Source organism: Lithobates pipiens, unplaced genomic scaffold (genome assembly GCF_037356315.1).
Source record: "Lithobates pipiens isolate NorthernLeopardFrog02 unplaced genomic scaffold, aLitPip1_a1.2 Scaffold_22, whole genome shotgun sequence".
NCBI lineage: Eukaryota > Metazoa > Chordata > Amphibia > Anura > Ranidae > Lithobates > Lithobates pipiens.
In genome coordinates, this window is record NW_027507784.1 from 96,498,884 (window position 1) to 96,524,688 (window position 25,805).

Sequence of the window (25,805 nt, forward strand, 5' to 3'; positions counted from 1 at the left end):
TGTTTTAAGCCTGAAATGTGGCAAAAGGTTGAAAAGTTCAAGGGGGCCGAATACTTTCGCAAGGCACTGTATACCTGCCATTGCAATGCCCTATCAGAATTGAGTGTCATTTCTGCTGAACTTGCACATACCTGTATGTGGATCCTGAGAAGATAAATTTGGCTTCTTGCACAGTTCCTCTCCAAGCACCCCTGGAAGTTAAGACCTGCAAGGGTGATGGCATTGCCAGAGTGAGGATTATGAAGACTGGAAGTGGGGAGCGCTGCTATCAGATGAATGAGGGTTCATCGGGTACAATATTTATACACCTAGTTTAGCTGTAAGTGGAGTTAATTCATAAGTCAGGTTAGTAACAGCTGATCAAGAAGGCACCAAATTATAGGAAAGATTGTAGTTAGGAACAATCGCAGTAGATGGCCATATTTTTGGTTAGTTGTCTAGGCCAGTGATTCTCAACCAGGGTTCCTGGGAACCCTAGGGTTCCTCCAGAGGTTGTTAGGGGTTCCTTTAGCATTGGGCAATTTCTGCCTCTCAGATAAGTTCCCACTCACACATTGATCTTTTTAGCTATCTGTAAGGAGGTAATTGTTTCCAATGACCACAAGTGTAAGGACCATTTATCCCACTGACCATCACACTAATGTATCATGAGTTGTAGATTTCTAATTTTTAGCAGGGGTTCCCTGAGACCAAAGAACTATTTCAAGGGTTCCTCTGTGTTGAAAAGGTTGAGAAAGGCTGGTCTAGGCTGAGGTTGGTAACAGAGATGGACAGTAAACATAGGCAGAAAAGGGTAAACCAAAAAACGGTCACGTGGAGGTCGGGTCAATAACAAGGTCAATATAAGTTTCAGGATCAGGAGCTGCGTGCACATTAGCCTGACAGCTGGCATAATGTTCCTTACATTTATTGGACCCTTTCAAAGAGATTACATCCATCCCTGCTTTTCTTGAGGTTTTTATGCACCCACTCCTATCATTGCCAATTCAACACGCTACCCTGAGTGAGTCTACTTTCAGTTTTCACACTTACATATGCAAAGGTCTTCTCCAGAATGGCTCTAGAACTCTTTTTGGTTGCAAGAATCGTGCCAGTGATAATTGAAGGTTCCTGGAGTAATCAATAGATAACAGTACAGTTCCAGTTAGCACACCAAGGTTAAAATCAGTTGCTAACAGCTGTCAAAGTTGACAGAAGAGTTCAAGCCCATGTAAGAGCAGCCATGTAAGCAAACGTCTTCCATCTGCTGGATAAATGAACACCTGGCTGTAGTAGCCATTGCGAAACATATGCCCTCAACAAGTTTAGGCCAACTTAGCCCTGTCATCAGTCTGTGGACATGTTCCAAACTATGGGAAGCACTGCTGTAGTGTAAAACACACTAAAAAGCATCACTGACATAGATCCTTTAATATATCTGGGTTTTTAGCTGACATACGGAACATAAGAGGCCAGTAGATATGCCCTTGTGCTTAGCATTTTTTCTATTTATAAACAATACATATTGCACGTCGGTATTGACACTGTAAACCTGCCTTTAGCTAAGCCAGCATGCATTTCTATTCTTGGCCTTGTTACAGCAGACAGCACCACTTCTAACTGTATGAAATTCTGAAGTATTAGATAAACTAGCTGTTCATTAAAATTCAGATATCGAGCACCATGGTAACCAAGCATGGCACAGCTGATATGACTTATTTTTCTACTTGACAGTTTAGAAATTGGGATGTTTTTCCTCAAGCAACAAAATTTGAATAGTCTGGAATTTCCTGGAACTTCATTAATAGGTTGAGATTTAGAGGAAAGAAAAACATACAACGCAGGAAGCATTTTTACAGTCAAAGCAAATGTGAAAACGAAAACAGTGGCTGCTGTAGGGTATGCAGGCAAAGAAGACCTTGAGATATTTAGAACTTTGGAAAAGGAGGTTTGATGTGTAATAAATAACTGGAGGTTCTCAGGATATCCAAACCTATTGCTGAAGCTCAGATCATTTCTGACTGCCTTGCTGTTACTGTATTATAATGATTTATGTAGCTTCATCATATCCGGTGGCATTGTACAAATAAGGTACTACAAACAATGGTAAATAATACAGAAACAGTAAAAGTACTGTACATATACCGGGAAAATATGATGTAAAAGGAGATCCCAGCCCATGTGAACTTATACTCAACACAGTTATTCAGTAGTGCAGTGTATATTGATTTAAGAGAAGTGACCTGCTGCAGTATCAAGTAGCAATGGCATGCTTCCATCCCGGGTAAATTGTATAAAAAGAAAAGGGGGACAAGTGGGACTTTAAATGAAGCATGTCAATTGAAAATAACAATGTATGAATACATGTGAATAAAAAGATTTAGATTTAATTTATAATCAATGACCCCTAGGGGTTGTCCATGATCTGAATGCATACAATGGTAGTACAGTAATATAAATATAGATATACACTCAATATATTTTCATAATAGTAATCAGAGAATCTGGAGTATAGACAAATCAATGGACATGCATGGATGCAGTTCATAACAGAAATACATAAATTACTAATCAAAAATCATAAAATCACATGAATGAGTACAAACTCTATAGGACAAAAGTTGATATTATCAAGGATTAAAATAAGCTTAAGTAGGCATCCTTAGTTTGAGAACCCGACGCGTTTCTTGGCTTCTTGCCAGTCATCAGGGGTGGGATGCATGTTTTTACTAAAAAAGCAAATAAATATGACAAATATTAATATAGGTGGAACCTCAGTTAAATAGAGAGAGTATCAAATTGGTCCACTTAATTGATAAAGTGACGTACAAAATAGCCCAAGAATTGGGCAGAACTTCCAGCAATGGGAACTGTTGGGGCTGAGATATAACCGTCTCATCCGGGGTTGAGGCAGGGTTCAGACCATCCCCCAACAATGTCAGGGGGCAGGCCAGGGGGAACCGAAACAGACATCCTCAACACAGGTCCACTAGGTACTAAATGTATATGTGTGTTACCCAAATCTGCGAAAAAGAAAAAAAGAAAAGTGTGATGGGTCACCAAAAAAAAAAAAAGCCTACTTAAGCTTATTTTAATCCTTGATAATATCAACTTTTGTCCTATAGAGTTTGTACTCATTCATGTGATTTTATGATTTTTGATTAGTAATTTATGTATTTCTGTTATGAACTGCATCCATGCATGTCCATTGATTTGTCTATACTCCAGATTCTCTGATTACTATTATGAAAATATATTGAGTGTATATCTATATTTATATTACTGTACTACCATTGTATGCATTCAGATCATGGACAACCCCTAGGGGTCATTGATTATAAATTAAATCTAAATCTTTTTATTCACATGTATTCATACATTGTTATTTTCAATTGACATGCTTCATTTAAAGTCCCACTTGTCCCCCTTTTCTTTTTATAGTGCAGTGTATATTGGTGTATACTGTCACCAGCCCATAGTAACAAATGTCACATTGCATTCAGGAGAGGAGATAGTTACATAGTTAGTCGGGTTGAAAAAAGACAAAAGTCCATCTAGTTCAACCAATAAAAGAGGGGGGAGTCTAGTTCACATTTTCACAGCTCTTACCGTGAAGAAGCCTTTCCATATTTGGAGATGAAATCTCTTTTTACTCTAGACCTAAACAGTGCCCCCTTGTTCTCTGTGATGACCTTAAAGTGAATAACTCAACACCAAGTTCACTATATAGACCACTTACTGTATGTATGTATGTTGATCATATCCCCCCTTAAGCTCCTCTTTCCAAGAGTGAATACATTCAGTTCCTCTTATCTTTCCTCATAGCTGAGCTCCTCTATGCCTTTTATCAGTTTGGTTGACCTTCTCTGCACTCTCTCCAGTTTCCCAATATCCTTTTTGAAAACTGATGCCCAAAACTTAACTGCATCTTCCAGATGAGGTCTTACTAATGATTTGTACAGGGACAAAATTATATCTCGCTCTCTGGAGTCCATTCCTCTCTTAATACAAGAAAGAATTTGGCTTGCTTTGGAAACCGCAGCTTGGCATTGCATGCTATTATCTACCTAAACACCCAGCTCCTTCTCCATCATTAATTCCCCCAGTTGTACTACCCCTAATATTTATGATGCATGCATATTCTTCAAAGTGCATAACTTTTAATTTATCAACATTAGACCTCATTTTCCACATAGTTACCCAATTAAACAGTGAATTTAGTTACATTCATGACTATGGCTATCAGACCACCACAGCTGCTACTTCTATCTTTTTCCCCAAATCCTCTCTAGGGGGTTTATTTATTAAAGTCTGTACATTTTGGCAGGGGGCGTTTCACTTTGCAAAAGGCATCTTTCTCAAGCTTAGTTAATGTGGTGAAGCTGTGATGACAAATTTCCATCATCCAATCATATGCAAACAAAAATACAGATTTGTTTTATTTTCCTTGCACGTTATTGGGTGTTCTTTGCAAAGATAATATTTACCACATTTACTAAGCTAAAGTAAAAGTCCCTTGAAAAGTGAACAGCCTAGCTTAATTGCTTTTAGTAAATCAGTTTATGTACACATGAACCTGGTATGCTGTTGCCATGAAACACTGAGGTTGATTTACTAAAACCCCACGGTGCAAAATCTGGTGCAGCTGTGCATGTTAACCAATCAACTTCTAACTTCAACTTGTCCAATTAAACTTTGACAAGAAAAACCTGGAAGCTAATTGGTTTCTACGCAGAGCTGCACCAGATTTTACACTCTCCAGTTTTAGTAAATCAACCATACTGTATTTTGACTGTTCCATGGGTATACAATAGCCATCCCATCACTGGGAGCTGGACTCTCCTGCAGACAAGTTGGTGACAAACAAATGAGGCATTCATAAGTAAACATGAGAGCAGCTTCTTTCCCTGTAAATCAGACAGTTTATAAGAACAAAAGTAAAAAAAAAAGATCTCTTTCTAAAAAGCAATCTGCATTATCTACAGCTACAGGTGCCTGCACTGATACCAGCGGTATTATACTGCTATTAAATGTGATGCTTTTAGGTACATTGACACAGGTTTCTGGATGATCCCTAGGTAACTGTTATTTTTATGGTTCCAAGTTGCTAGCTGTGTACCTGTTTAATATTTTCCCAGAATGGACTTAGAGAAAAAGCACAGTACAAAGACTTGAGATCCAAAGCTGGGGGAAAAATCATGCAACCACAGAAAGTTCATACAAACTCCACTGAGACAGTAGGGTTGATTTAATAAAGTACAATGTAAGATGGGCTCAGTTTCCTGTATGGTTCAACTTTTATGTTGTTAGTAACTTGATCCAGGTCTTCTAATTTTGTAGGTTTTGACCTCATGGTCATTAAGATATTTGCTTTTCCAGAGATTTTACAGCCAAAGATTGTATATGAGGTCCGAGGTCAGTGGATTGGGAGTAGGGATGAATGAGCCTGTAAAGATCCACTTTGCAAAGAGTTTCACAACAAATCTTGCTTGATGTTTGCAAACTCTGCAGCGAACCCCACTGACGTCTGTGGGGGTGCAATCTTGTTATTTAATTATGGCTTTTTTGTAGGTCTAATAAGAAAAATAGGAAGCTGGTCACTATCCATATACCAATACTACAATTAAAGAGTAACCTCACAAAAGAAAAGGATGTTGGGTTATCCATTTTTTTCAAGGTATTGGCTGACCAGGAGCAAAGGTTATGCACTGCATTATAGGTTTTTCCTTATTTCTGACAGCAAACCCATGGTAGTGGTGAACCCAAACCTTATCCCTAATTGGGATTAACAATTTTAGAAGTAGTGAGATGGGGCCGCTATAGATGGACAACTAGAAAAGCAGAGAGAGGCATGTGTCCCTGGTGTGTAATTCATCTCACATTTACTTGTAGCATGTACCTTAGAGTGTTGCTGTTTTGTCAGTTTTGTATTCTGAGCCCTTGTACACATGGGCGGACATTCCGACGGAAAATGTACGATCGGACCGTGTTGTTGGATAATCCGACAACTGTGGGCTCCATCTGACTTTTTCCATCGGAATGTCCGACCAACAAAGTTTGAGAGCTGGATATAAAATTTTCCGACAACATTATCCAAGCGGACTTTGTCCGATCGTTTGTAGAGAATTCCGATCGGACAAAGTGCCACGCATGCTCAGATCAAATTACGAGACCAAAGCTATTGGCTACTAGCCTGAACGTAGTCCCATCGTAACGAACGAACGTCATCACGTTCCGTACTATCGGATTTTCCGACAACTTTGTCTGACCGTGTGTATGCAACACCAGTTTCGGACAAAATCCGTCAGAAAAAATCTGATGGATTTTGTGGTCGTAATGTCCGTGTGTACAAGAGCTTAGACTGCAGCTTGGTCAAACATGGGCGCCATTTTTAGCACTTGCTTTAGAATGCTGTTAATCCCACCAGTTTACATCAGACATTTAAAGAGATAATATGCAACCTTATTAATAAATAAATAATTGTGGTACAAGCTTCAGAGGTTAATTCTGTATATATATCCTACGACTGATATGACATTCAGATTTTATGCATGTTGAACTATAAAAGGGAATATACCACGGCATGGCACAATTGCTTGTTGATGTTGCTGCTGTGCTCATTGTACAAATAATGATAACAAATATGCTTTTACCAATGTATACGTCATTGTTGATACTAAATTCTCATTCCACTTTATGCCATAGAAATATATTAAACTGGTTTAGGATTGTTCATTTAAAGGAGAACAGGCAAATATGTTAGAATACTTTTTAGTTATTAATATTTTGCAACTATTAATGGAAACTTAGATTCACAGTAAAACACTATGGGTCATTTGCAAAAAGCATATATTTTTGTGAATCAAGAGCTTTGATCCTGTACTTTGAAAACTGTCTATCTGCATCCCAGATCAACCTGTGCTGACCCCACCTTAGTTACCTGGAGAATCAGCTTTGTATGATGGGCTTTTGTTCACATCAGAACTATTTATTTCCATATAAAAGTTTGTAGGAATGCAAAGGGAGGTTAAACGTCAGATGCAGGTAAGAAGGAGGTTAAATACACATGCAATTTTTTTCTGAATTATCTCAGAAAAGTCTTAAACTGATGCAAAAATCAAGCTGCATTTGTCCAAAAACACAAGCACAATGGCCAATGCACCTATAGCCCTACCTCTGTGCAGAAGAACATCCAATGTTGGGTGGGCTCCATTTTGCAAGGCCCCTTAATAGTTCCCTGCACAAGGAAAGCATAGGTTCACTTCAAGCTGCTGATAGAATTGAGATGAAGGAAATAGTAGATTGGGCTATGGGCTCACATCTTTGGGGTAAAGCAGATGCAATGGGTGGGGGGAGGGGGGTAGAAAATCTGGTCTTATCTTGTTGGTTTCCTTTTTCTTCTTGCCTTCAGATAGATGGTACCTGTGGCATGCTACCACTGCTGCCTATTCCTGCCCACACCTTCTACATTCATGTATACATGTTTGTTCAGCCCACCCAAGTATTACTGTTTAGAGTAACTTCAGCTGACCCCTTAGACCTTGCAGGACATCCAATATTGGATGAGTTTAATTCTATATCGATATCCTAGTGATATCCTAGTTGGAGGCCTTATAGGAATTTGCTGAAATATTTGCAGGAATCCAGGATTCTCTCTATTTAAAGTGCACTTCACAGAGTAGATGTGCAAAAATGTTTTAAATACCAGATTGGAGCATAAAAATATGAATGTGAACTTTAAATGTTTCACTGGATGTAAAATTGGACAGAACCCTTTTGTAAATAACCCCTATTGCTTCCAGTTGTTATTTAAAAAAAAGACTTTAGCTTTATATGGAGTAAGATATTATAGACTTTAAAAGCAATGGTAACACTGGCAAGTTAAAATAATTTGCTGCTTAAAGCATAACTCTCAGCCTTCCAGTTCTCCTTTAAAAATCTCTCCAAAAATGTTTTTTATATTTCCTACATTTTATAATAATGGTTTTGAAGTGTAAGAATTTTTAAAAATAAGTCATCAGTGTGAGCATCTAAGAATGGCTGATGGTATAGCACAGTCCTTGCTCTGAAATCCAGTTGCTTGTACTGAAATCCAGAAAAAGGGTTTTGTGACTTGACTAATAATGACATCACAAGTAGGTGAAGTATGATTCTACTCTTATGTACTGTCCTTTTTCATAGTAGTACAGGCACAGGATCTGTTATCTGGATACACGTCAACCTTAAGCTTCTGAAAACCATGCATCTTTATGCAGCAATGCTATCTATATACTTTAAGCAGATAATTGAGCCCGACAGGGGTGCTAGATCACTTTATTTAAAGTATAATTATGACTTCCCATTAAAAAAAAAAAAATGTGCTGTAGCATTTATTTATAGTGTGAAGGACGGTCTCCCTATAGCCGCATGTCTGTACAACCCTGAGGATCGATTGTGAGTGGCAACCTCAACCTGGACCTGACCAGGCCATGCCTAGGGGGCGTAACCTGGTCAGAGTCCATGTTGAGGTTGCCACTCACCATCGATCCTTGAGAGTGTACAGATGTGCGGCTATAGGGAGACCTTCTTTCACACTTAGCGATTACAGGAGCCGGGACGAGTTTCCTCCCATACCAGCACTCTTAGCGGTGGACATCAAGGACTTGCACCCCTTTTGAGAGCTCAAGCGGCACTTGCATTGGGTCTTTTGGGTCACGGCATTTATGTATAAGTGCATCCGCATTTACAGTTTAGCCTGTCAGTGAAGTCCTTGTAATGCATCTTCCTGTGATGAGGTGACAACCATGATGCACTGCTCCTGAATTAAGAGCAAAGTTGACACTCTCATGTAGGCTGTGCCTGATTGCACTACTGTGGGCTGAGAAGATGTTGCAGGGGGGTATGGCTATCGGCATTGTCACTTCAACCTTTAGTTGTATTTTAAGGGTTAGGTTATTGGTTATAGATCTGAGATTTGAAGTCTGAGATCTTTACAGCAGGCAGACAAAGCTTTTTTTGAAGAATACTGCAAAGAGAACCACAGTGCTGAAAATGAATGTAGGCACAATACGAACTCTGCAAAGATTCTCTGACCAGTCTCAGGGTAAGACTTGAGCAGTGGCGGCTAATTCCCACTATTTTTGGGAGGGCGGTACAAACTAACACCAACACCCCCCCCTCCTCCCCACTCGCGGGAGATGGACGGGGGCGATCCTAAGACTCCCTGGCCAATAGGGGCTTCCTTTGGCTGGGAGAAGAATGAGGAAGACAATTGCGAATATCCATTCACTATTGCCACACAAATGGGTGTGCTTGGGGCACAGTGTGCTCACTTGCTTAACAAAAACAAAAAAAAAACATTTTAATCCATGCATCCGGCGCCCCACATGTAGATTAGATGGCCAGACACATGGATGGGGGCAGCATCCCTGTGCCCCTTATGGAGCGGTCGCCCCTGGATTTGAGCATTCAGATTGGATTTCCCCAGCTTATTGCCGCCTTTTAATATAAAGCTGGCACCAGTGATTTCTGCTCAGTACAAGCAACATAATCTGCAGAATGATTGGGAAGCAGACACTCTTTCAGTTTATATTTTATGACTACGGGGTGGGGATTAAGAAGGAAGGTAGGTTTCTCTATGAGAAAGGACAGCTATATGAGTCATCTGCACATTCAAAACTATTAAAAAGATATGCAATATTTGACAGTTAAAAGTACATTATTTTATATAATGCATGTCCATCACAATTCCAATCTGCAATTACCCTTGACTGCGTAGAGCATGTGCAAATAAATTTAAAGTAGTGCATGTTTTGAACTTAAATCTGTGCTGCCTTTTTATAACTGACTTTGTAATACAAACACTATTATCCAGCTTATTTTAACTGTCACTCATCCTTCATTTTATTATTTCTTGATATAATTTTGTTTTCTGTTTGGTTTTCTTTATTCCTTGACATGTTTTTGTTACATCCTTTATTTTAACATTTTATCTCTTTTTTTTTGTCTGCAGTTTACATTTATGTGAGTTCATCTTTCCACTATCAGGTCTTTATTTTTTTTATATTGCATAGTTTCTCTTTTGTATGTGGTATGTGATTTCTTTCCCACACAATCCATCTGTTTAGATTTTTTTAGTTTTCTCCATGTCTGAAAACAGATTGAAAACAGAAATTCTCCCCAGCAGCAGAAATGACGTGTCTTTTTTCTTCCTAATTATTATACTAGGTGGTTGTAAATGCACTGATCGGAGCCATTCCCTCCATTATGAACGTGCTTCTGGTTTGTCTGATATTCTGGTTGATTTTCAGTATAATGGGCGTCAATTTGTTTGCGGGAAAGTATTATCATTGCGTTAATACTACTACTGGTGAAATGATCCCAATTACTAAAGTTGAAAACCAGTCGGACTGTATGCAGCTAATAAAGGCCAATGAAAGTGCGCGGTGGAAGAATGTTAAAGTCAATTTTGATAATGTAGGAGCTGGTTATCTTGCCTTACTCCAAGTGGTAAGTAAAGCAATTTTATTTAATTCTGTTATTTCAGTATTTGTACATGCTCATGATTGTGTGTAGTGAATGCTCCTTTTTCAATTTAAAGGCCTGTTTCACCAAATTAGACCATATTCCTTTTTGCATGTGGTTACTGGAAAGTTGAACCACATGTTGGCTTCTTATACATTAAGTTGAAAAAACTTCTGACACTGACTGGCCTCCTAGCACCCAGTTTTACTCACCTGAGCCTGTTCGTTCCCTCGGTGGAGACGAGCTGTACCTTTCTGCCTAGGGTTCTTCCAATAACGTGGGTGCCGGGGGACAGGGCCAAGTCTGGCATTCTGTGTCTATGGATGCAAATGCTGGATTCGGGAGCGCGCCTGCAAGGTAACCCCCCAGGGAGAAGGCTTCTCCTAGTGGGTTTACCGATGTGAGGAGCCGCCCCCCTCTTCCTCTATCCTATATCTTCCATCTTCCTCCCCCTCTATCCTCCATTGTCCCCCTCCTCCTCTATCTTCCATTTTCCTCCTCCTCTATCCTCTATCTTCCATTTTCCTCCTCCTCTATCCTCTATCGTCCATTTTCCTCCTCCTCTATCCTCTATCTTCCATTTTCCTCCTCCTCTATTCTGTATCTTCCTCCTCCCCCTCTATCCTATATCCTATATATTCCATCTTCCCTCTCCCCCTCTATCCTATACCTTCCATCTTCCTCCCCCTCTATACTGTATCTTCCTCCTCCCCCTCTATCTTATATCTTCCATCTTCCTTCTCCTCCTCTATCCTTTTTCTAGTGGGTTTACTGATGTGAGGAGCCGCCCCCCTCTTCCTCTATCCTATATCTTCCATCTTCCTCCCCCTCTATCCTCCGTTGTCCCCCTCCTCCTCTGTCTTCCATTTTCCTCCTCCTCTATCCTCTATCTTCCATTTTCCTCCTCCTCTATACTCTATCGTCCATTTTCCTCCTCCTCTGTCCTCTATCTTCCATTTTTCCTCCTCTATCCTGTATCTTCCTCCTCCCCCTCTATCCTATATCTTCCATCTTCCTTCTCCTCCTCTATCCTATATCTTCCATCTTCCTCCCCCTCTATCCTCCATGGTCCCCTTCCTCCTGCATCCTATATCTCCCATATTCCTCCTCCTCTATCCTCCCTCTTCCTTGTCCTTCTCTATCCTCTATCTTCCATCTTCCTCCCCCTCTATCCTCCATTGTCCCCCTCCTCCTCTATCTTATATCTTCCATCTTCCTCCCACTTTATCCTCCATTGTCCCCCTCCTCCTCTATCCTCTATCTTCCATTCTCCCCCTCCTCCTCTATCCTCTATCTTCCATTCTCCTCCTCCTCTATCCTCTATCTTCCATTTTCCTCCTCCTCTATCCTATATCTTATTCCTCCTCTATCCTCCATCTTCCTCCTCCACTGAATCCTCCTCCCCTCTATCCTCTATCCTCCTCCTTCTCTATCCTATATCCTCCATCTTCCTTCTTCCTCCTCCTCTAGCCTCCATCTTCCTCATCTATCCTCCATCTTCCTCCTCCTCCTAATCCCCCCCCCCCTCTATCCTCTATCCTCCATCCTCCATCTTCCGTCTCCGTCTCCTCCCACTCTATCCTATATCTTCCATCTTCCTTATCCTCCTCTACCCTATATCTTCCTCCCTCTCTATCCTGTATCTTCCTCCTCCCCCTCTATCACATATCCTATATCTTCAATCTTCCTTCTCCTCCTCTATCCTACATCTTCCATATTCCTCCTTCTCTATCCTCCGTGGTCCGCCTCCTCCTCTATCCTATATCTTCCATCTTCCTCCCCCTCTAGCCTCCGTTGTCCCCCTCCTCCTCTATCCTATATCTTCCATATTCCTCCCACCCTATCCTCCGTTGTCCCCCTCCTTCTCTATCCTATATCTTCCATGTTCCTCCCCCTCTACCCTCCGTTGTCCCCCTCCTCCTCTATCCTCTATCTTCCATGTTCCTCCTCCTCTATCTTCCATCTTCTTCCTCCTCTATCCTCCATCTTCCTCCTCCTAATCCTCCTCCCCCTCTATCCTCTGGCTTTCTCCTCCTCTATCCTATATATTCTATCTTCCTCCTCCTCCTAATCCTCCTCCCCTCTTTCCTCTATCTTCCTCCTTCTATATCCTATATCCTCCATCTTCCTTCTTCCTACACCCCTCTATCCTCCGTTGTCCCCCTCCTCCTCTATCCTCTATCTTCCATGTTCCTCCCCCTCTGTCCTCCATTGACCCCTCTTCCTCTATCTTCCATTTTCCTCTATCCACTATCTTCCATTTTACTCCTCCTCTATCCTCTATCTTCCTCCTCCTCCTTATCCTCCTCCCCCTCTATCCTCCATCTTCCTCCTCCTGCTCCACCCACTCTATCCTATATCTTCCATCTTCCTCCTCCTCTATCCTATATCTTTCTCCTCCCACTGTATCCTATATCTTCCATCTTCCTTCTCCTCCTCTATCCTATATCTTCCATCTTCCCCCCCTCTATCCTGTATCTCCCCCCCCCCCTCTATCCTATATCTTCCTTCTCCTCCTCTATTCTATATCTTCTATCTTCCTCCCCCTCTATCCTCCGTGGTCCCCCTCCTTCTCTATCCTCTATCCTCCATATTCTCCTCCTCTATCCTCTATCCTACATCTTCCATCATCCTCCACCTCTATCCTCCATCTTCCTCCTCCTCCTAATCCTCTTCCCCCTGTTTCTTCTATCTCCTCCCCCTCCTCTATCCTGTATCCTCCATCTTCCTTCTTCCTGATCCTCTATCCTCTATACCATATCCGCCATCTTCTATCTTTCTTCTCTTCTATCCTCCATCTTCCTCCTCCTCCTCTTCCCTATATCCTCCATCTTTCTTCTTTCTCCTCCTCTATCATCCATCCTCCTCCTCTATCCTCCATCTTCCTCCTCCTCCTAATCCTCCCTCCCCCTCTATCCTCTATCCTCCTCCCCCTCTATCCTATTTCCTCCATCTTCCTTCTTCCTCCTCCTCTATCCTTCATCTTCCTCCTTTTCCTATATCCTATATCCTCCATCTTTCTTCTTTCTCCTCCTCTATCTCCCATCCTCCTCCCCATCCTTCATCTTGCTCCTCCTCCTAATCCTCCTCCTACTCTATCCTTCCAACTTCCTCCTCCTCTATCTTCCTCCTCCCACTCTATCCTATATCCTATATCTTCCATCTTCCTTCTCCTTCTCTATCCTATATCTTCCATCTTCCTCCCCCTCTATCCTCTATGCTCCATCATACATCTTCCTCCTACTCTATCCTATATCTTCCAACTTCCTCCTCCTCTATCCTCTATCTTCCTCCTCCCACTCTATCCTATATCCTATATCTTCCATCTTCTTTCTCCTCCTCTATCCTATATCTTCCATCTTCCCCCCCCTCTATCCTGTATCTTCCTCCTCCCCCTCTATCCTATATCTTCCATCTTCCTCCTCCTCTATCCTCCATCTTCCTCCTCCACCTAAGCCTCCTCCCCCTCTATCCTCCTCCTCCTCTATCATATATCCTCCATCTTCCTTCTTCCTCCTGCTTTATCCTCCATCTTCCTCCTTTTCCTATAGCCTATATCCTACATCTTTCTTCTTTCTCCTCCTCTATCCTCCATCCTCCCCCCCCATCCTCCATCTTCCTCATACTCTGCCTCACCCTCTAACCTCCATCATACATCTTCCTCCTGCTCCTCCTACTCTATCCTATATCTTCCAACTTCCTCCTCCTCTATCTTCCTCCTCCCGCTCTATTCTATATACTATATCTTCCTTCTCCTCCTCTATCCTATATCTTCCTCCCCCTCTATCCTCCATGGCCCCCCTCCTCCTCTATCCTATATCCTCCATCTTCCTTCTCCTCTATTTTCTATCCTATATCTTCTATCTTCCTCCTCCACCTAATCCTCCTCCCCCTCTATCCTCTATCCTCCTCCTCCTCTATTCTATATCCTGCATTTTCCTTTTTTTGTCCTCCTCTATCCTCCATCTTCCTCCTTTTCCTCTATCCTATATCCTCCATCTTTCTTCTTTCTCCTCCTCTATCCTCCATCCTCCCCCCTATCCTCCATCTTCCTCCTCCTCCTAATCCTCCTCCTCCTAATCCTCCTCCCCCTCTATCCTCTATCCTCCATCATACATCTTCCTCCTCCTCCTACTCTATCCTATATCTTCCAACTTCCTCCTCCTCTATCCTCTATCTTCCTCCTCCCACTCTATTCTATATCCTATATCTTCCATCTTGCTTCTCCTCCTCTATCTTCCATCTTCCTCCCCCTCTATACTGTATCTTCCTCCTCCCCCTCTATCCTATATCTTCCATCTGCCTTCTCCTCCTTTATCCTATATTTTCCATCTTCCTCCCCCTCTATCCTCCATGGCCCCCCTCCTCCTCTATCCTATATCTTCCATCTTCCTCCCTCTCTATCCTCTGTTGTCCTCCTCCTCCTCTATCCTCTATCTTCCATTTTCCTCCTCCTCTATCCTCTATCTTCCATCTTCCTCCTCCTATATCCTCCATCTTCCTCTTCCTAATCCTCCTCCCCCTCTATCCTCCATATTTCTCCTCCTATATCCTATATCCTCCATCTTCCTTTTTCCTCCTCCTCTATCCTCTATACCATATCCTCCATCTTCCATCTTTCTTCTTTCTCTTCCTCTATCATCCATCCTCCTCCTCTATCCTTCATCTCCCTCCTCCTAATCCTCCTCCCCCTCTATCTTCCACCCTCCATCTTCCTCCTCCTCCTACTCTGTCCTATATCTTCCATCTTCCTCCTCCTCCTCTATCTAATTCCTCCCACTCCATCCTATATCTTCCATCTTCCTTCTGTCCGGGAAATTTGGCTGTACGCTATGTGCACAGCCATATCTCCTGTGCTCCTAAACACACATTCCGTCTAATGATTTAATGTACCTTACCTATCATTCCATTTCCCTTGCATCTCCAAGTAAACAGACACCACCATCATAGCTTAGATTCTCAGCTGCATCAGCATCACTGCCTTTCTGAGCCGTGCATCTGCTGTTATTTACACATAAACAGGAAGTCCCAAACTGGAGGGTTTGCCTCCAACAGCCAAATCTCCTCCTACACAGTTTGTGACCTCACAGGAAATGACCAAATAAAGATGTAACACAGGATGTGGACGTCAACACAGGAAATAACCAAATAAGGACATGATCAAATAAGGATGTAACACAGGATAAATTAATGTATACAATAACCAATGAACGATAACTACAATTCCGCTGATAGGAATTGTTATACCACCATTCCTTGTGGATGGAAGGCTGTCTGCAGGTGCATGCTGCAAATCTCGAGATGTGCTGATCAGGCACAGCAGATACAAGAGTGTACATCTGTCCATAACCGATAATGTCCTTGCAGAGTGAACATATCCCCCCAGACGATCATCTGTGCAATGCACAGGGGCCCTTTCTCTGGCTGACATACCCCCACTCTGCAAACACCTCTCTCTAATCCCAGGAAGTTTTCCACTACCTAACGGATCTCAACCAGCGTCAGCCTGCCCCAGTCAGCTCTTTAGAGCAGGCTGTGAGATAACTTACACTGGGAAACCCTTCTGACAATACATATTAAAATACATCTTCATAAAATGTGCACAACACTTCTCCTCCTCTATTTTCCATCTTCCTTCTCTTCCTCTATCCTATATCTTCCATTTTCCTCCTGCTCTATCCTGTATCTTCATCCTCCCCCTCTATCCTATATCTTTCATCTTCCTTCTTCTCTATCCTCCGTGGTCCTCCTCCTCCTCTATCCCATATCTTCTTCTTCCTTCTCCTTTATACTCCATCCTTCTTCTCCTCTTTCCTCTATCTTCCATCTTCCTCCCCCTGTATCCTCCATTGTCCCCCTCCTTCTCTACCCTATATCTTCTTCCTCCTCCTCTATCCTCCATCTTCCTTCTCCTCCTCTATCCTCTATCTTCCACCTTCCTCCCCTTCAATCCTCTTTTGTCCCCCTCTTCCTCTATCCTCTATATTCCACCTTCCTCCTTCTCTATCCTGTATCTTCCTCCTCCCTTTATATCCTATATTCTATATCTTCCATCTTCCTTCTCCTCCTCTATCCTGTATCTTCCATCTTCCTTCTCCTCTATCCTCCGTTGCCCCCCTTCTCCTCTATCCTATAACTTCCATCCTTCTCCCCCTCTATCCTCCATCTTCCATCTCCTCCTTTATCCTATATCTTCCATCTTCCTCCCCCTCTATCCTGTATCTTCCTCCTCCCCCCCAGAAGACGATGATCGGGGCCACACTGTGCAAAACAGTTTGTCATGATTGGCTTGGCCTGGTTGTAGGAGGTAATACACAAACCAAAAAAAAATACACTTTAGGGATTCTGTCTCTTCCACTCTGTTCCCAAAGCTAAAATACGTTTGGGCTTTACAACTCTCTAAGATCCCAGATGAAGCTCTGTTGCCACATACTGCATGTAACTTACTAAAGGGAAGTAATTTCTACTCTTAGCTATGTGTATATGGATTAATTTAAGACACTCAATTATGCGCAGGTACGTTTTAAAAAATGCAAATCTTTTCCTGTATATGATGGAATGAATGATGCAATTATAGACTTTCTTTATTAAAAAAAAAAATACACTTTTAAAGGAAACATAAAAATTGCTGTGCTTACCACCATTTGAAAATGGTAGTTGCCTGGCTTAGGTACTTTCTGAGACACTGGTCTGCAAAAGACATGGAATCAGGAATGAATGTCAAGTGAAGACAATATTCTTAATCAGTATATTTGCTCTGGGCAGTTGACTGAGAAAGTGCTAACGCCACTGGATCAACACATAGCAATGCAATTAGGATTTCCAGAAGGATTGGTTGGTAACAGATGCCTCCGAATCTTTGCAGTACAGATTTACTGCCCCCTTCCTGTCTAGGCCATTTTTTTGTGGTCGTGCAATGCTGTACCCAAATAAAACGATGTCCTTTTCTTTTCAAATTGAGTTTTTTTTTGGTGGTATTTTATTTTATTTTTTGGACTATAAACAAAAGAATGACAATTTTGAAAAACAAAACAATATTTTTTACTTTCTGATATAAAACATATCCAATACAAAAAATTTAAAAAATAAAATGTCTTCATCAATTTCGGCCAATATGTATTCTTCTACAAAAATCCCTATAAGCGTATATTGATTGGTTTGCGCAAAAGTTATAACGTCTACAAACTATGGGATTTATTTATAGAATTTTTATTTATTTATTTTTACTAGTAATGGCAGCGATCAGTGACTTATAGCAGGACTGCAATATTGTGGTGGGTAAATTGGACACTAATTGCCACTTTTGACACTTTTTTGGGAACCAGTGACATTATTGCAGTGATCGGTGCTAAGAAATATGCACTGTCACTGTACTTATGACACTGGCTGGGAAGAGGTTAACGTCAGGGGCGATTAGAGGGTTAACTGTGTGCCTAGCCAGTGTTTTACTACTGTGGGTGACGGGCTTTTACTAGAGAAAGGCATAGATCCATGTCCCTATTTTGCAGGAACACAGGATCCATGCCATTCGTACAGACAGAACGGCGATCTCCCTCATTTATATAGGTAGACTGCCATTCTGCTGTGTGCCAAACGATCAGCGGATGTAGGCAGACATTGGGAGATGTAGAATCACAGTAGGAATCACAGCAGCAGCGAACCGTCGGCTGTATATACATGATCCTGTGCAGCGTGTCCGCCCTGTAGTAGTAAAACTGCTATAGAGCGGTCGGCAAGTGGTTAACATATCACCCCCAAAATGTCTGATTGCCAAATTAATGTGTCAAAATGTCCCATAGAAAATCTTTCAGCTATGGTACCTAGAGGCTGAACAAAATTGCTTATATTGTTAGTATATTGCCAGCTTTGACCATCCTGTGTGGGCAATTTTAATGTTGTGAAATCTGTCATACAATTTATATATAGCCCAGTAAATCCTACATGTTTTTTCTGACTTCCATGCTCCTAACTATAGAAATATCTAAATATTTTTAGGCAACGTTTAAAGGCTGGATGGATATTATGTATGCTGCAGTTGACTCACGAAAGGTTGGTAAAGATTATGAGCAACTTCTGTTATTTATGTAAGATCAGTTGGCCATCATTAGGATGATTTGCATGGGCAGAGGTCTAACTGAGACTTACTGTTGGCTTACACTAATGGCAAATGCTTAAAATGAATATATAGCCTCTTCAGTTATTTTTTTAGGTAAACATGTAAAATAAAATTGATGTTATTAATAATATATTTATATACAACGGTATTGTAATATACAATTATAATAATGCAATTAATGTAATTGCTACAAAAAAATATGCAATTAATAATATCAGTCTGTCTTACCTTCTTTTTTTATATAAAGTACCTAATCCTGTGGGTGTATGGAGGAAACCACATTTCCTTATTACATACACAGGCTCTGCTTCCTGCTTGGATGTTGCACACAGATTGTATTTATAGCTTCTTCTGACATCGCAAGCCTATAAGATGCCCAAATGACATACAGTAGCTGTCAATTGCACTATTGACTACAGACATCTGTATTTATAAAAAGTAATTTCTGAATACAGGTGTTCAAAAGTTGGGGTCTTTACACTTTGCTAGCTTTTTTTGGAATGCAGCCTTTTATTTTCAGAGATCATATGAGTATTTAAGGGGCACACGTAAATCGTGTCGTGTTGCTTGCCTTGTGCAATACGTAGAAAAATAATTGTTAATTGAGGGATGTTTGGAAAAGACAATTTCTGTATAGCAACCTTCAGAAAACTATAATGTCAAAATAATAGCGACTTATAAATAGTGTGTATTTTAAAAATTATTATTATTATAATACAGGATTTATATAGCACCAAAAGTTTACATAGCGCTTTAAAACTTGAGGGTAGACAGTACAAATACAATACACTTTAATACAGTAGGAATCAGAGGGCCCTGCTCCTTAGAGCTTACAATCTAAGAGGGAAGGTCAAGAGATACAAGAGGTAATAACTGTGAGCGATGTGCTGATTGAGAAGATAAATGTACAGTTGTTAGGTGGGGGCCAGATAGGCTTCTCTGAGGAGATGAACTTTCAGGGATCGTGGATAAAGTAGGAGAAAATCGCACAGTTTGGAGTAGAGCATTCCAGAGGATGGGAGAGGCTCTGGAGAAGTCCTGAAGGCGAGTATGGGATGAGGTGACAAGGGAGTTTGAGAGTAGGAGGTCTTGAGAGGAGCGAAGAGAACGAGTAGGTTGGTATTTTGAGACTAGGTTAGAGATTTAGCTGGGGGCCAGGTTGTGGATGGCTTTGTAAGTTATAGTTAGTATCTTGAATTGAATTAGGTGACTGAGTGGCAGCCAATGGAGGGATTGGCAGAGGGGTATAGCAGACGCTGAGCGGTTTGTAAGGTGGATGAGCCTTGCAACAGCATTCATGATGGACTGAAGTGGGGATAGCCTATTTAGAGGAGAGAGTTGCAGTAGTAGAGGTGGAAGATGACCAGGGAGTGGATTAGAAGCTTTGTGGTGACATTGGTTAGGAAGGGGCATGTCTTGGAGATGTTGTGGAGGTTGAGGCGGCAAATTTTGGATAGCGATAGGATGTGAGGCCGAAAGGTTAGTTCAGAGTCCAGGATTACATCTAGGACCTTGGCGTGGGGGGACAAGTTGATAGTTGAGCCGATGATATTGAGAGAGAAATCAGGGGAAGTGGCACCTGAGGGAGGAAATATCATGAGCTCGGTTTTGGATAGGTTGAGTTTGAGGAAGTGATGTGAAATCCATGCTGATATGTCTGCTAGTAAGGTGGTAATGCTTGAGGAGACGGATGGAGAGAGCTTGGGGGGTGGAAAGATAGATGTGGGTTTCATCAGCGTAGAGATGATATATAAAGCCGTGGGAGGCAATCAACTGACCCAGGGAGGTGGTGTAGATTGAGAAAATGAAAGGTCCAAGAACAGAACCTTGGGGTACCCCAACGGAGAAAGGAAGAGGAGAGGAGGAAGTAGAGTTATAAGTGACACTAAAGGAGCAGTGGGATAGGTAGGATGAGAACCAGCAAAGAGTACAGTCACAGAGACCAAAGGAGTGGAGTTTATTGAGGAGGAGGGGGTGGTCCACTGTATCAAAGGCAGCAGAGAGATCCAGGAGAAGTAGTACAGAATAGTGTCCACTGGTTTTAGCTGTTAGTAGGTCATTTGAGAGTTTAAGGAGAGCAGTTGAGGGTGCAGTGCGTTGGGGGCGAAATCCGGACTGAAGTGGATCAAGAAGTTTATTCATGGTGAGATGGTTGCTTAATCAGTTGTAGACCAATCTTTCAAGAAGTTTGGTGGAGAAGGCGAGTAAAGAGATGGGACGTAGGTTGTTAAGATTGGTGGGGTCCAGTGAGAGCTTTTTAAGTATGGGGGTGACTAGCGCATGTTTTAGAGAGTTTGGGAAGATGCCACAAGAGAGGGAGAGGTTGAAAATGTGAGTTAGAGAGTGTAGAATTGAGTTGGAGGGTGAGCGTAGCATTTGCGAGGGAGCAGGATTCGGAGGGCAGGTGGTTAGATGAGTGTTAGATAAAAGTTTAGCAACCTCATTAATAGTAGCAGGGTGGAATGAGGGAAGTAATGATTGTATCTGTGGACATGGGGTGTTGCATGGGGGAGGTTTTTGTGCATTGGAGATATCCTCATGAATTGTATCAATCTTAGTTTTGAAGTGATTGGCGATCTTCTGGGCAGTGAGTGAATTGGTGGGTGGAGGCAGTGGAGGACGGAGTAGAGTGTGAAGGTAGAGAAGAGTTGGCCTGGATTGGATGAGAAGGTGTTAATGAGTGTGATAACAGTAGGTTTGCTTGGCAGTGTGAAGGCAGGAATAGTATTTTAGGAGGGCATATTTATATTGTGTCAAGTCTTCCTGGTACCTGGTCTTATACCACAGATGCTCAAGATGCGTTATGTTTTCTGAGACTTCTGGTGTCATCTGTTTGCCAGGGTTGTATCAGTCGGGGCCTAATTCTGCATGTAGTGAAGGGGGCAAGCTTGTCTAGGGAGGAAGACAGTGAGCTGTTATAGATGAAAGTGACTGGGTTGGGGCAGGACAGGGGTGAGATTTTGTCATAGAAGTGATCAGTAGCAGAGTAGAGAAGAGAAGGGTTGAGGTGGCGAAGGTTTCTACGTGTAACTGTTAGGTGGTTGGAGGGAGAGGAGGTGGAAGACAGGGAGAGAGCAAAACTAATAAGGTGGTGATCAGAGAGTGGGAGAGGATTGTTGGAAAGGTTGCACGGAATGCACAGATAGGAGAAGACAAGGTCAAGGGTGTTGCATTTGGAGTGAGTAGGAGCCTGTATCCATTGCTTCAGGTCAATCGATGAGGTTAGACTGAGAAGTTTAGAAGTAATAGTAGTGTTAGGCCGCCTACACACGGGCGGACTGTTCGCCCAACCTTGTCCGCTGAACAGTGTTTGGGTGGACAGTCCGCTCGTGTGTGGGCTTTCAGCGGACAGTTTCAGCGGACAGTTTGACGGACAAAGTCTTTCGGAAATTCCGAAAAACTGTCTGCTGAAACTGTGTTTGAGCGAACAGTCCGCCCGTGTGTAGGCTACTTTCGAAATGAGCAAACTGTTCCCGCTCGGAGGAAAGTCTGCTCATTTCGAGCGCGTGTGAAGGTAGGCGGGGCCCGCGACGGAGACGTCGCGGGCTCCGCCGCCTGGAATGGGCTTAAAGGGGAACCCCAACGCCGAAAAAAATCGGCGTGGGGGTTCCCCCAAAGTCCACAACAGACCCTTGTCCGAGCACGCTACCCGGCCGGCCAGGAAAGGGGGGCGAGCGAGCGCGCCCCCCCTCCTGAGCCGTACCAGGCCGCGTGCCCTCAACATGGGGGGGTGCCTTGGGGAAGGGGGGGCCGCGCGGCCCCCCCACCCCAAAGCACCTTGTCCCCATGTTGATGAGGACAAGGGCCTCTTCCCGACAACCCTGGCCGTTGGTTGTCGGGGTCTGCGGGCGGGGGGCTTATCGGAATCCGGGAGCCCCCTTTAAGAAGGGGGCCCCCGGATACCGGCCCCCCACCCTATGTGAATGAGTATGGGGTACAATGTACCCCTACCCATTCACCTGTGAAATAAAGTACAAAAAAAAACACAACACAGAGAAAAAATATTTTATTGCACAGCTCCGGGGGTCTTCCGTCTTCGGGGGTCTTCTCGCCGGACTCCTCCGCTATCTTCGTGTAGCTCTTTTACTAGCGGAGGAGCCCGGCTTTCTTCCTCCCCGCCGCCGGCCTCTTCTCCCGACTTCGGGGGTCTTGTCCCCCTCTTCGGTTCTTCTGCCGGGCCACCACGCCTTCTTATAGCTCTTTTACAGGCGGTGGCCCGGTCTTCTGTCGCCGCTGCCTTCCATTCTTCTGTCGCCGCCTTCGGTTCTTCTGCCGGGCCACCGTGCCTTCTTGTAGCTCTTTTACAGGCGGTGGCCCAGTCTTCTGTCGCCGCTGTCGCTGTCGCCGTCGCCGCCTTCCGTTCTTGTTCTTCTTCTTGTTCTTCTTCTTCTTCCCCAGGAGATGTTGACACGTCGCTCTCTCCGGCCGGAATGCCAGAGCCGCGCTGTGCGGTCACTTATATAGTGACAATGGGGCGGGGTCACATGGTATATGTCACATGGGTTGGTCACATTGTGACCCCGCCCCCTTATGATGTCATAGTCCCCATGTGACATCAACCCATGTGACCAACCCATGTGACATATACCATGTGACACCGCCCCATTGTCACTATATAAGTGACCGCACAGCGCGGCTCTGGCATTCCGGCCGGAGAGAGCGACGTGTCAACATCTCCTGGGGAAGAAGAAGAAGAACAAGAAGAAGAACAAGAACGGAAGGCGGCGACGGCGACAGCGACAGCGGCGACAGAAGACCGGGCCACCGCCTGTAAAAGAGCTACAAGAAGGCGCGGTGGCCCGGCAGAAGAACCGAAGGCAGCGACAGAAGAACGGAAGGCAGCGGCGACAGAAGACCGGGCCACCGCCTGTAAAAGAGCTATAAGAAGGCGCGGTGGCCCGGCAGAAGAACCGAAGAGGGGGACAAGACCCCCGAAGTCGGGAGAAGAGGCCGGCGGCGGGGAGGAAGAAAGCCGGGCTCCTCCGCTAGTAAAAGAGCTACACGAAGATAGCGGAGGAGTCCGGCGAGAAGACCCCCGAAGACGGAAGACCCCCGGAGCTGTGCAATAAAATATTTTTTCTCTGTGTTGTGTTTTTTTTTGTACTTTATTTCACAGGTGAATGGGTAGGGGTACATTGTACCCCATACTCATTCACATAGGGTGGGGGGCCGGTATCCGGGGGGCCCCCTTCTTAAAGGGGGCTCCCGGATTCCGATAAGCCCCCCGCCCGCAGACCCCGACAACCAACGGCCAGGGTTGTCGGGAAGAGGCCCTTGTCCTCATCAACATGGGGACAAGGTGCTTTGGGGGTGGGGGGGCCGCGCGGCCCCCCCTTCCCCAAGGCACCCCCCCATGTTGAGGGCACGCGGCCTGGTACGGCTCAGGAGGGGGGGCGCGCTCGCTCGCCCCCCTTTCCTGGCCGGCCGGGTAGCGTGCTCGGACAAGGGTCTGTTGTGGACTTTTGGGGGGACCCCACGCCGATTTTTTTCGGCGTTGGGGTTCCCCTTTAAGTCCATTCCAGGCGGCGGAGCCCGCGACGTCTCCTTCGCGGGCCCCGCCCACCTGTACACGCGCTCGAAATGGGCGGATTTGCCTCCGCCTTACGTGGGCGAGTCCGTTCATTTCAAAAGTTGAGCGAACTGTTTGTCAAACAGTTCGCTGAAACAGTCCGCTCAAAAAGTGCCGTGTGTGGCCATGTCCGTCCATGCTAATTTTGAGCGGACTGTTTGCCGAAACTGTTTGACAAACAAAGTTGGGCGAACAGTCCGCCCGTGTGTACGCGGCCTTAGTGTTAACAGGGATGTTGAAGTCACAGGGAATAATTGTGGGGATTTCAGAAGAGAGAAAGTAGGGTAGCCAGACAGAGAAGTCAGCAAGGAAGGCTGATACTGGTCCAGGGGGCTGGTAGATGACAGCAATTCTTAAGCCCCATACACACTATCAGATTTTCTGCTGATTTTTGTCTTCCTATTTACCAACACCATGTAGTGCAAGGGCCTGCCTGATTGCATATAAATTGAATCTCCTAAGGTTTGACCTCATATTATATGATTTTGGTAAATCTGAAGGAAAAAATTTGCTGAAAATCTGATAGTGTGTATGGGGCTTTAGAGAAATGGGAGAGAATAGACGAATACAATGTGCCTCAAAAGAGGAAAATGTCAGAGAGGGAGGTGGGTGAAGTACCTGATAAGTGCTGCATGGGGCTAGAAGGATTCCCACTCCACCTCCCTTCCGTCCACTTGGTCTGGGGGAGTGAGTCCAGAGAAGGCCATCGTGGGAGAGAGAAGCAAGAGAAGAAGTAGCATCTGATTCATGAAGCCAGGTTCCAGTAAAGACAAGTAGGTAAAAGGAATTTGTGATAAAGATGTTGTGGAGGGCAGTGAGTTTGTTACAGACAGAGCGTGCATTCCAAAGGGCACAGGGAAAGGGGGTCTGGTTTTGGAAAGAAGAGGACTAGAGACCAAGTTCTGTGGGTTGAGGCTGCTGCCAGAGGGTTAGGGGAATGAGAGCGTTGGGCAAAGACAGATGATGGTGGCCCAGGGTTTGGGGATATGTCACCAGAGGTTAGGAGAGGCAGGAGGGTGAGGGAGGTAATGTGGGAATGTTATTTATATGAAGGGGTATGTCTCAGAGTACTGGAGGCTTTATCAGTATATGGATGTAGAATGAGCAAGAGTTGGCAGAAGCAACTCTTAATAGAGAGACAGGGTCACCTGCAGTCTGTTAGGTGCTTTCCAGTGCAGTTTGCTATATTTGTGCAATCGCTGAAGTGTAGAGATTGAAGAAGTTCATATCACTTGTAGAAAGAATCACTTAGTACACACGACTGGACTTTCCGGCAGAAAAGGTCTGACGGAATAATTTCATCGGATATTCCGATTGTGTGTGGGCTTCAGCGGACTTATTTTTTCAAAAATTCTGATGGATCTAGGAATAGAACATGTTTTAAATCTTTCCGATGAAATCAATTCCTATCGGGAAAACCATTAGTCTGTATGCTATTCCGACGGACCAAAAACGACGCAAGGGCAGCTATTGGCTACTGGCTATTGAACTTCCTTTTCTAGTCCCATCGTACGTATTGTACGTCACCACGTTCTAAATGAATGGACTTTGGTGTTATCATGTGTAGACAAGTCCGTTTCAGAGGAACTCCATTGGAACTCCATCGGAAAGACTGTGAGAGTTTATTCTGATGGAAAA

General features: G+C 43.7%; 1 protein-coding gene across 5 annotated transcripts in view; it reads left to right on the plus strand.

Moving 5' to 3' along the window:
* LOC143923962 (sodium channel protein type 2 subunit alpha-like) overlaps positions 1 to 25,805 on the plus strand; it is a 372,282-nt gene that overhangs the window by 327,776 nt on the left and 18,701 nt on the right. For all 5 annotated transcript variants that reach the window (XM_077447919.1, XM_077447918.1, XM_077447920.1 and 2 more), the window contains 2 exons: positions 10,186 to 10,467; positions 18,478 to 18,531. In XM_077447919.1, coding sequence (XP_077304045.1) covers positions 10,186 to 10,467; positions 18,478 to 18,531 — 336 coding nt within the window. The remainder of the gene's footprint in view (positions 1 to 10,185; positions 10,468 to 18,477; positions 18,532 to 25,805) is intronic.